Source organism: Pseudorasbora parva, chromosome 4, assembly GCF_024679245.1.
Source record: "Pseudorasbora parva isolate DD20220531a chromosome 4, ASM2467924v1, whole genome shotgun sequence".
Taxonomy (NCBI): Eukaryota; Metazoa; Chordata; class Actinopteri; order Cypriniformes; family Gobionidae; genus Pseudorasbora; species Pseudorasbora parva.
This window is the reverse complement of record NC_090175.1, coordinates 38,659,973-38,672,014: the sequence shown is the minus strand read 5'-3', so window position 1 is coordinate 38,672,014 and position 12,042 is coordinate 38,659,973. Positions and strand designations below refer to the sequence as shown.

General features: G+C 37.4%; 1 protein-coding gene across 3 annotated transcripts in view; it reads right to left on the bottom strand.

The window, feature by feature from the left end:
• pds5a (PDS5 cohesin associated factor A) overlaps positions 1 to 10,644 on the bottom strand; it is a 59,535-nt gene extending 48,891 nt beyond the window's left edge. The window contains exons 1-2 of one of the 3 annotated variants that reach the window (XM_067441696.1): positions 10,482 to 10,644; positions 9,592 to 9,749 (exon numbers count right to left, since the gene is read on the bottom strand). In XM_067441696.1, coding sequence (XP_067297797.1) covers positions 9,592 to 9,717 — 126 coding nt within the window. In that variant the 5' untranslated portion in view covers positions 9,718 to 9,749; positions 10,482 to 10,644. The other 2 variants (XM_067441698.1, XM_067441697.1) reach the window with 2 other exon arrangements.
• Positions 10,645 to 12,042: the final 1,398 nt, after the last annotated feature.

Sequence of the window (12,042 nt, the reverse complement as noted above, 5' to 3'; positions counted from 1 at the left end):
CTCTCCGCCCTTTTGCGCGTCTCTTACTCACTCACACACACGCGTTGCATTCGACCGTAAAACAAGTTTTATTGCATTTTGGCTCATTTAGTATGACATAGCTTTTAAAACCAGAGCAGTTGAATAACAGAGTTGCGACACGCCTTCATCACGCGGCAGCGCGCGGTCACGGCGCTCATATAATTCTAAACAAACCAGCGCGGTGTCAATCAATACAGACCAGTGTTTCCCAACCGGGATCCCGAGCAAAAGTTATGGGGACGCACTTACACTTCGGTTTATCTCGCATCTGATGACGCATCTTTAATATGGGTTGTAACTTGAAAATAATGCTGTAGCCTATGTATGTTTCTGTCGATGGATACACGTGCTGACTCCTCAGGTATGCACTACAACAACAGCGATAATAAAAGAAAAACGTGGGCAAAACGGTCTCTCTTTGTAAACTTTATAAAACGCATGCGAGTGCTGCTGTACGTCCGAATATGAACAGTCATTTTCACAGTCATTACCCCCGTGTAGCCAGAAGACGCGAATGAGAAGATCTGTCTTTGTGCACTCGTCCCAAAGCGTGCAAATATTGAGTTATCTTTCAAATCCTGTGCTTAAACGGACAAACTCACAAAAAGTATGTCAAAATGTCATAGCCTACTCTATGCCTTAAGTGAACTTTATACAGAAAATACGACGACTATCCGTGGGTCTTAAAGGGGCAGTAGCCTTCACTGCTGTCTGTTTAATGTCAAACAAAAGATAAAGACATCACTCACTGCTCCTGACTGAATAGCTTTTGTAAGTTTAATAAGGATTATTATTTTATTTTTTTTAAACAGTTAAATGTGTGGTTATTTTACTTTTGATTACTTCATTCCATTTCTCTACCTAAAAACTAATGTTAGACCTACCTGAAAAGCATTGTTTATTTTGTTCTCATCTTTGCTCAATAGTATTTATTTGTGCTGCTGCTTCTATTTAAGTTATCTGTTCTTATTTTCTTTATTTTCTTTTGACAGTAGTCCTTTTTCCCCTGAACATAGCAAATACCGAACTGTACTGAAACGTGATACAAAGCGAACTGTGAGCAGTCTGTACTGTTACACCTCTAGCGTAACTTATGTGAGGGGGTGCCACAGAATTTTTACAAATTTCAAAAGGTAAAAAAATTAATCGTTAGATTAGTCGACTAATCGAAAAAATAATCGTTAGATTAGTCGACAGAAAAAATAATCGTTAGTTGCAGCTCTAGCTACAACTAACTATTTAAACTGAGCTTTGTAACTTTTTATATATTAGGTTGGCTGTGATATCAAGTTTGCAATGCTGGAATATGTTGTGTGCACGTGAGGTGCCCTCATGAATGAGATCAGTAATTTTGGTCATACAGATAATAAGAGAAGGACATTGTTAAAAATTGCAAAGTGTTTACTTACATTGTGCTATTGTAAAATAAAGAAAACAAGATTTGCTTTCTGTCTTCTGGGTTTCCATTCCATGATGGAGGAGCACCACGCCTCACAATAATGAAACTCAGCAGCTACTGTCACATTTATTTCTTTTTTTTCTTCTTTTTTTTTTTTAGTGTTAATTTATTAATTATTTAAGTCAAATATATTTAATGTATTTATTCCTTTTATATAAGGCCTATAGACTGATTTTATGACTTTAATGTAACTCCATTTTCCTTACTTCCTGGCGACCCATTTTTAAAGTCTCCTGTTTAACACAGGGTTTGAAAACCACTGGCTTAAACGAATCTGGAAATAAAGCAAAATAACGGAGAAAAAAAAAGAGAATTAGTCCTCAGATGCCATGTCTATAATTTATAGCAAAAAAATCTAGTATGAATTCGATCTCAAGCCAGGGGCGGAGCCAGACGATGTAAACATTCGGGGCTTAGCCCAAACTTAGGGGGGTCCGGGGGCATACTCCCCCGGGGAGATTTTTTTTCCATTTACATCAGCTAAATGCACTATTTTTCAGGCTGTTGGAGATAATAGAATGCCTAAAAATCTATATACTATCTGGGAAAATAAGTTACTCAGTAAAAAAAAAATCAGCCAGTAGAGCCTACAACCTGTTTGGTATTTAACTGTTCTCCAGCTGTAGTGAATCCAAAACACCAAACATGTTAAGGATGACTCATTTTAACCCCTGGCAAATAAAAAAGGCAACCATTATCTGACTATTTTTAAGTTAGCCTGCATAGGTTAAATTGAGATTTGGTGTAAACATCATTATTAATCTTTAGAGTTCAGTTTGGTTTACTTTGCTTAGCTGACAGATTTGCTACATCAGAATCCATGACCAATCAGATGTTTTCGGCTGCAAACTTTCGCGGTTGGTTAGTTCTACAAAGGAAATGCCCATATTTGGATTAGACAGCGCTGTGTGTGAGACTGAGAGCTTTATAATGACACCAGGCATGACATGTTTCTGTGAATGGAGACGGCACGGGAGCTCGCGTTAGAGTAACTTTGGATGATTTCAGGTAGAAATCTAAAGGCGCACGGTGACAAAGTATAATGAAATAACCACCTTAAATGTGTAATGTTGCCTTTTTTATTGTGACATGAAAGCTTACATGTTAAGGGAGTAAACTGGCCCAAAATCTGAAAATTGACTAACGTTATGTTTTCACCTGTCGTGTCTCGCCTTAATAAGTAAAGCCTAACGTTAACTCTAGCTAGCCAGCAATACAGTCATGTAACTCAAGTGTTACAAAAGCGGATTCACAAACCTGTAACACGCTCGTCTGATGCATAATCTCTCTCTGGCCGGTGAGGTTTAGTGTTCCTTTAAAAAAAAATATGTAGTGTCCATGTTAACTATAGTTAACTACGACGCCGGTGAAATACAAAAGCCCGCCAATCCCTGATGACAACGACGAAGAAGATGTATATTCTTCTTCGTTTGTTTTTATTGGCAGTTGGCATTGGCAAACAAGCTGAGTGATGTGCGACAGTGCCGACTGCCACGCACACACACACACACACACACACACACACGGTAAAGGAGCTTTTGTTTCATTTTTTGCCGCTCCAGTCTGAAAGACTGAGAGGAAATGAAACAAAATTATTTTTATTTTTTTTGTTTTACAAAAAGATTCGGGGCTTTTGACAAAACATTCGGGGCTTAAGCCCCATTAGCCACCCCCCCGCTCCGCCCCTGTCTCAAGCTAATTCATTAAAAGCAGTTATTACTCCACCACCTGCGTGACATCAATAACACACCCCAGCCCGTTATAGCTTGCAGCCACAAATGTCGTCAATGTTCTGTAACGGATGAGATCCTGTGGTAATCCTGAAAAACTTGACTCCACAACTGGTGCGATTTTCACAGTTCACGATGCAAGTAGGGCTGGGCGATAAAACGATAACGATAATTATCACGATATAATTTTGGCTGATGTCAAGGCTGACAGGCTTGGAGGATCGGAATGAAGTGGAGTGATAAAAATGAGCAATAGTGAAGAAAAGTCAGCGCTCACAACCAGCTCGGAGCACACAGATATCGTTGACAAGTTAGTTCGCTCAACTTCAGTGGGTTGGAGATATTTTGGCGATCCCATCCGACATAAAACAGAGTGACTGCTTATCTTAGGTTCACCACACGGAATTTATTATCGTGCTTCTTCGAAGTTCTTCCATATAACATTAAGCCCAACACAGCCGTAAATCTATAAACTACATTCACGCACAGCAGGCTTATTACCTTGTTAGTTGTAGTGGGTGACTTGCAAGCTAACGCTACCAAACTATAATCACTAAAACATCGGACTTGTACATCGCTATCATAATTGTGTCTTTGGTGATGTATTAATGACTCAGCATCGCATGTATCAAAAGAGAAATAATATCATCCGATGTTTAAAATGAATAAAATAGACTAGACAGAGCTCTGGAGATCTGCAAATACTGAACTTTGTCTCTCCCTCATCTCCCGACCGGATCGGTGAGGTGTGTGTGTGTGTCGGCGTCGGTGAGATGGGCGTGTGTGTGTGTGTGTGTGAGTGAGAGAGAGAGAGAGAGCGATGCACAGTGGACCAATCCACTGTGATGCACGAGAGAGGGGACTCAAAATGTTTCTTAACTTAAAACGCTTTTCTTTTTTGCCTGTTTGCATTTTTAGTGTTTTACTACTTACACAATTCAATTAAGTGATGATGTTATTGATATACATTGTAGAGTAAAAAAAATGCTTACCACAATTAATATTTTAATAAATAAATCTACCTCAGTTTTAATAAATTGTTCACCTCTTGGCTTATCATGATATTATATTATTATTTGTTTATCATGTTTTGACAATAAAGGATAGTTTAAAACCACAGTTAACTGTCTGTTTTCTACATTTTTCACTCATGAGCAAAAATATACCTTTAAATTTTAAAGAAATAAAAATGTTACATTTATCGTGTTATTTATTGATATCGACTGATATGGAAAATTATATCGTGATAATTTTTTTGGGCCATATCGCCCAGCCCTAGATGCAAGTAGGCATTTTTTTCTTGAGGAGAAATTCTCTGGTTAATATACAATTCAATGGGATGGAATTAACTTTCTGACCCCAACATGCGCACTGTGAATTTTCCTGTGACGTCACCCGTAAAGGGGTCTATAACAGCTTGCAGAATGTACTCTTTCATATTGTTACATTTATATGTCAATTTAAACATTTAAAAAAAAAAAATGTAATTGAAACATTTCAAATATGCTTAGAAACAATAGCCGTTTTATCCAAAAGCCTAACATTTTTAATTGGGGGTATAAAAAATGACTATATAAAGTTATAATCCAAAATTAACTTTATCTTACAGCTGAATAATACCGATCACTGCCCGTATGTCAAAAAAACATCAACAATTAACCTCGACAATCAACAATTAACCTCAGACTTGTGCAGGATTTTCTGCTATATTTTTAATATTTAGTTTAGTCATAAGCAACATGAATTTTCTTCCGCAGCACATAAAACAGAATTTTCACAACACGTCTAGTCGACAATAAAATCCAAACTCTTCCAGGCTAGATTTACTGACAACTCATTTTGGGCAGCTCAGAATCAGTTCTTTCTTTTGGTGGACCATAACATCAATGGTCATGCACTTTGATCTTTGAAACTTTGAAGACCTTTTGCATTTACAAACAGCTAACCTATACTATAAACTACATGAAAGATAATATTTGAAAAAGCATAACATGGCCACTTTAAGACATGCAATTCTATTAGATTAGCTTTAAAGGGTTAGTTCAACCAAAAATGAAATTGATGTCATTAATGACCCTATGTCATTATATTAATGACCCTATGACCCATATTGATGTCATTAATGACCCTATGACCCATATTGATGTCATTAATGACCCTATGTCATTATATTAATGACCCTATGACCCATATTGATGTCATTAATGACCCTAATATCGTTTCACACCTGTAAGACCTCCGTTCATCTTCAGAACACAGTTTAAGATATTTTATATTTTAGTCCCAGAGCATATGCAGTCTATGCACACTATACTGTCCATGCTCAGAAAGGGAATAAAAACATCAACAAAGTAGTCCATATGTGACATCAGTTGGTTGATTAGAGTCTCTTGAAGCATCGAAAATACATTTTGGTCCAAAAATATCAAAAACTACGACTTTATTCAGCATTGTCTTCTCCTCCGTGTTCCTCAAATAAAGATTCAAACGGCCATGAATCAGTGAATCGATCAATGGTTCAGATCGCCAATGTCACATGATTTCAGCAGTTTGGATTGCATGTCAAACTGCCAAACTGCTGAAATTACGTGACATTGGTGATCTGAACCATTGATCGATTCACTGATTCATAACCGTTTGAATCTTTATTTGAGTTTTGAAAATAAATGCGGAAGAGAAGACAATGCTGAATGAAGTCATAGTTTTTGATATTTTTGGACCAAAATTTATTTTCGATGCTTCAAGAGATTCCAATCAACCATATGGATGTATGTAATCAACCATATCTAATCATCCTGATTATCATCCAATCATGGACTACTTTGTTGATGTTTTTATTAGCTTTCTGGACATGGACAGTAAAGTGTGAATAGACTGTATATGCTCTGGGACTAAAATATAAAATATCTTAAACTGTGTTCTGAAGATGAACGGAGGTCTTACAGGTGTGGAACGACATTAGGGTGAGTCATTAATGACATCAATTTCATTTTTGGGTGAACTAACCCTTTAAATACATTCAAATTGAGTGCAAAAAATGTACATTGATTTTAGCCTCTATAAAATTAATCATACGAGCAATATGTTGTTTCAGATAAACTCTGCTAAATTAAAAAATAAGTTCTTAAAACAAAAACTGGATGGATTTCTAAATTATTCTTTATGACTGCTTTATGGTTAAAGGGTCCAAAAAGTCTAACATTAAATCAATTTGTCTTTGTGGGCAAATTGCACTGTGTTTATGGGTTGTAATTAAAATGCTCTCAAGCCCAAATCCTTTGGGATCTTATTTGGTTAAACTTGTTGGTCCAAGTCAAGAGTATTATGTATTGTCTGGCTATCACGAGACCAAGCTCAATTTCAAATTGAACATTAGTCCGGGGAGTCTGCTTTGTATTTTCTACTGCACAAGAGGCGTGACAAACAAGTATTATTCAAATGCCTCTGTATGGAGTAGGATTGTCCTTCAACAAATCAAACCAAAAAAGGTGTGCTCAATGGGCAACGACTCATCGCTTCTCTAGCCTTCATCATGTTAAAGGGTCATGAAACCCCCCTGCTGCAGCGGTGTTTTTTCACACCTTCGATTTGAAAAAGCTTGTTAAAAGGGGAGTGGTCGACTGTGAAAAGGTGGGATGGTATTGTGTGGAAAGAGGGAATGTTTGCATAAATAGGGGAGTGTCTGTCAGTAGGTGCTGAGCGGTTCTGAGACATGTTCTTGGTTCACGTTGGCATTGTTTACCACAGAGAGATTAAATGAGGGATGAGTACAGCGAATGAGAGAGCTATGAGTGGCGTGCAGCAGAGATCGCAAATCATTCAGCTCTTCAAAGTTCAAACCAGCATAATTCAGTGAGAAATGAAAATAAATGTTATTCTGCATGACGAAATATTTTGCAAACGTGATAAAACTATATTTGTCCAAATATGCACGCTGTTTGGCAAGATGAACAACGCGCCGACGTGATAAGAGAACGTGAACCACCCAACATGCGATGTGATAAGAGATGTGTAATTCTAGATCGGGGTAAAAGCGAAGAGGTTTGAGGCTAGTCTCGACCGCGCATTGCCGTGACGATCCGCGCTGTCTATCACTCGGCAGCTAAATCTATATTTGTCCAAATATGCATCACACTGTTTCACTAAGAGCCCGAACACATGCGGTTTAGTGCATGGCTGTGACGACAAATAAAACGGAGAGGACGTGGCTTTTGTTCATTAGCCTACAGATTACAGATTGGTTATTTTGCACTCCTGACATAGATAGTCAACGCTTGCAGGTTCGGCGTGCGATTCCTCAGGTGAATTTTACTTTACCGAGCCTTTGTAGCAAAGGCTTCCACAGACGGCGCCGGTTACAGCTCGCTCGGCGCCCTTTACGTTACTTCGTATCAGCACAACGCCTAGCTTTCCTCCGTGACTTTTCCGCACGCTGCTTCCAAAACTTCCCCACCATATCTCTACAATAATGATGTAAGACGAGCCTGACAGAAGTGACTGTCTCATGCATATTAACTAAATTATCTTGTATGCATACTACAGCGCAGGGATTGGACTGAATGAGCTTTATGTCATGAATATATATCGAGAATTGCTCAGAGCGGTCGACGTCTGCATGTGCCCAGCTGCCCATACTTGGGCCGAAAAGGCCGTGCCGACGTCAGCATTTGTGACGTTGCTCCGACTAAACTTTTCAAACCGGAAGACAGAAATCACTCTGAAAAATGCAAAAATAACTATTTTCACATATGCATACCATTAATGAGTACCCTTAGTGTTTTCAATGATGTGCAGCCTATACATATCTGTTTACATCTCAAAAAAAGTGTTTTGGGGTTTCATGACCCTTTAAACCCGCCAATAGCGCTCCAGGTGGCTAAGCCAGTCTGTGATTGGTTCCCTCAAAAGTGTAACAGAAGCAGTAGAAATTAATGTACAGGTTTCCAGACTGAGCTGCAGGGCGAAATCATATCGCAAACAGACAAGGCTGGGTTTACCCAGTCTATATTATGCACTGAACATGGCAGCTTGAAATTAGTTGCTTACTTATCCAAATCAAAAGTGCCCACCTCCATGCCTCAACAACATTCACTAGATACAGTTAGACTCCCTTTTTGAATACAACTCTATAGGACTTTTTCAGAGTTTTATCATCTGTCAAGCAAGAAAGTCTCCAAGGTGCAAGTCTGACCAAAATAAGTTAAGAAGCCTCTATGCTCAAAAGCAGTGGTTCTCAAACATGTCTTGAAGTACCACAAACCCTGCACATTTTGTATGTCTCCCTATAGAGAGTATGCATTGACGTCACTTTTCCACCGGAACAAGCCGCGTTAGTCAGACTGGGTGGCAAAAGAGCTGCAGCATGAACCAATTTAATAGGAGAAACGAGAGCAAAACGAACAATTCTCAGTTTAAACTAAAAGTTGTACTCGATATTTCTTACAACTTATCAAAATATCTAGTGATAGTTGTCAGTGTTTATTTAAAAACATCCAATTATGCAGAACTGATGAGTTGTCAATTCTATATAACAATACAATATAGCGTATGATTTTACCCTAAAATCAACATTAGTGACAAAACAATAACTGCAAATCCACATATCGCTTCCTGGATTCCAATTGTTTAAGTGAATTGCAGCGATAAATTTGCTTCTCTTTTCTGTAGCTTTCAGCAGTCTGTAAAAATATACCTCAGATTTATTGTCAAATCTATTTGTAGTCAATCTCAAAGGTCCTTCCCGTTTTAAATGTGTTTTGTATGTTTTTCGCAGCATTCATGCTGAAAACCAATGCTGCTGCGCAGCCTTTTTGTCACTCAGTCACTAAGGCCGACAGTGACGTTGCGTGCATACCCTCTATATCTGACCCACCCATTTCAGGTCTTGCAGTCTCATGAGCTCATGAGTTAAATCTGGTGTGATAGACGAGGGAGACATACAAAATGTGCAGGGCTGGTAGTACTCCAGGACAGGTTTGAGAACCACTGCTCTAACTCACCTGTATGGGCAATAGCATGGGCAATAGTAATATAATGGTTTAATTTTGCAAACATTATTGGAGCGCTAATATCAGTACACTTACATTCACCAAGACATGGATCAAAAGTGGATTTAACTAAAACTAAACTAGGCTCACAGCTGTTATGTTACAGGAAATTGTGTGACATTGTCATCAGTACAGACAGACATGGTAATCCAATCTTATCAATTATTCTAAAAGTCTTCATCGGTAGGGGACATTAAAAACATAAATGCCATTAGTTAAAGCAAGCACTAATGTTTTCCAATAAAGCATCTAATTAGCTTTTAATTAAATATAAAATAAACTCAATATATTAATTCCAGTGATTGATTGCCTTTGTCACCCCTTTGGCTCTTACCTTGAGTCGTTTGACCACTTCATCGTTGCTGATCTTATCAGTAATCTCTTTGACACCCAGTGGGTAGGTGATCTTTCCGTCCCCCGCTGGTCTTTGCTGCTGAGGCTGCTGCGGGAACTCCATCATCCTTCTCCAGACAGACGGTCCTCTACTGGCCTCTATAGGCAACAACACTAAAGTTCAACACACAAACCAACCACACCACTACAAAAACACTAAAATACACCTTATTCACTTCAGTCTCCTGCTCTCTGGGCGTGTAATTAAGCCCTCTAAAACCGTGGAATGACACGAAAACCTCACAGATGGCAGTTTGCGTAAAAAGTCTGAATAAAAGCACGAAGCTAATGAAGCTAATAGCAACACTAGCCTGGGCGCTAACGAGACCCGCTCCGCTACCGCGCTTTTTACTCTAAAACGCAATACTATCTGAGCATTTAGAGCTCTCCTGATAAAGGTCTCCACATCTTATGCACGTTCAGACATAACCACACTACTTGGATAATAAGGTATCCTTTAAAAGCACCGTAGAGAGTAAAATAGTTATTTGAGCGGCTAATGGCCTAGCCGTCAGCTCCAGGCCTCAAACTATTCAACAAACATCCAGCCAACACTCACATTTACCTATTAAAATCAAAACCCGCCGGTTCCTGTTACCCTAAAAGCATTTATCCCATATCCCTCACTCGACACCACTCCACTGCGGCCGTTATCCTAACTTTACACGGTAGGAAATCTTAATTGTTTACTTGTTTTCTCTGTATAAGTTCACTCAGCGAGGCAAACAGCGACCACCAACTTCATCATGCCACACAAACTGTGTACATTAAACTCCCTCGAGCGACCCCAGCCGCCTCACAAACGCGTACAAACAATTCCCCGGTCATTACCTCACAGATAAGTCGTTGTTTTAATTCATGAGTCAGGCTCGGGTTCGGGTTCGGGTGTTTTTTTTAGTTTCGGGCACAAAGCTCCGTCTTTTTCATTCAGGGCTCTGTGAAGGTCCTCGCGTGGAAAGTGGAGACTCAGCGACCCCGTTGGTTGAAAGTCGGTATAGCGAGGCACCGATGGAGGGAGAAACGTTACCATAAATATTAGAAAACAACCGCCTTTAACTTTGGCCAAAGGACTGAGTAAGTAACCCCAGAGTGCAGTCTCAACTTGACACTGAACTTGGTTTACCGTAAATATTAGAAAAGAAAAGGCGTAACAACATACTGCACTGTGAAAAAAATGTGTTGGTTTTTGTTGGTTTAACGTAAAAAAGTAAGTAACCTGGTTGCCTTAAAATTTTGAGTTTATTGAAATTAAAAATTTGAGTTGATACAATGAAGTGAAAATGTGAAAAAAATACAATGACAAATACAGTTGATACAATGAAATTAAATGTGTTTAATAGAAACTCAAAATATTATTGTATCTGAACCACATAAAAATTTGATAAATCATGAAAATAGCACTATTTGGCATGTTTCACTGCAACATCAGAAAACACACACAATTACCCAATATGCTTACAAAATCTTTTAATAATATTTTAATAAAGGATGTCAAATCTCAAAAAATTTTCATTGTATTAACTCAAAATTTTAATTTCAATGAACTCAAAATTTTAAGGCAACCAGGTAACTTTTTTTCTAAATAATTTGTTACAGTGTGTGAAAGAACCGCCTCTGAATGTATACTGTACGTTAACATTACACAGTAGAACAGCACAGCATACAGCAGCACTTGTTTGCAATACATTTTTTGTTTCACTTGTTTGCAATTTTTTTTTATTGAATTTTTTTTAAACATATTTTACATATTCTTCAGTAGGCCGAATCAGATAATACAAAAATAACTGCTCACTGTTATTCACCCTTTATTTAGAAAATATTACAAGCATAACCTTTTTTGTCCCATGTCTCAAAATTATTATTATTGTTAAAAAGTTATTGTTTGTAAAACAAATTATTGTTAAAAAAGTATATATATATATATATATATATATATATATATATATATATATATATATATATATATATATATATATATATATATATATATATATTTTTTTTTTAATATATATATATATATATATATATATATATATATAGTACAGGCCAAAAGTTTGGACACATTTCTATTTGTAATGTTTTTGAAAGAAGTTTCTTCTGCTCATCAAGCCTGCATTTATTTGATCAAAAATACAGAAAAAAGTAATGTTGTGATATATTATTACAATTTAAAATAATTGTTTTTTAATTTATTATACTTTAAATGATCATTTATTTCTGTGATGCAAAGCTGAATTTTCAGTATCATTTCTCCAGTCTTCAGTGTCACATGATCCTTCAGAAATCATTCTAATATAATGATTCATTTTCAAAGATGGAAACAGTTCTGCTGCTTAATATTTTTTCATAACCTGTAATACTTTTTTTGTTATAATACTTTTATGAATAAAAA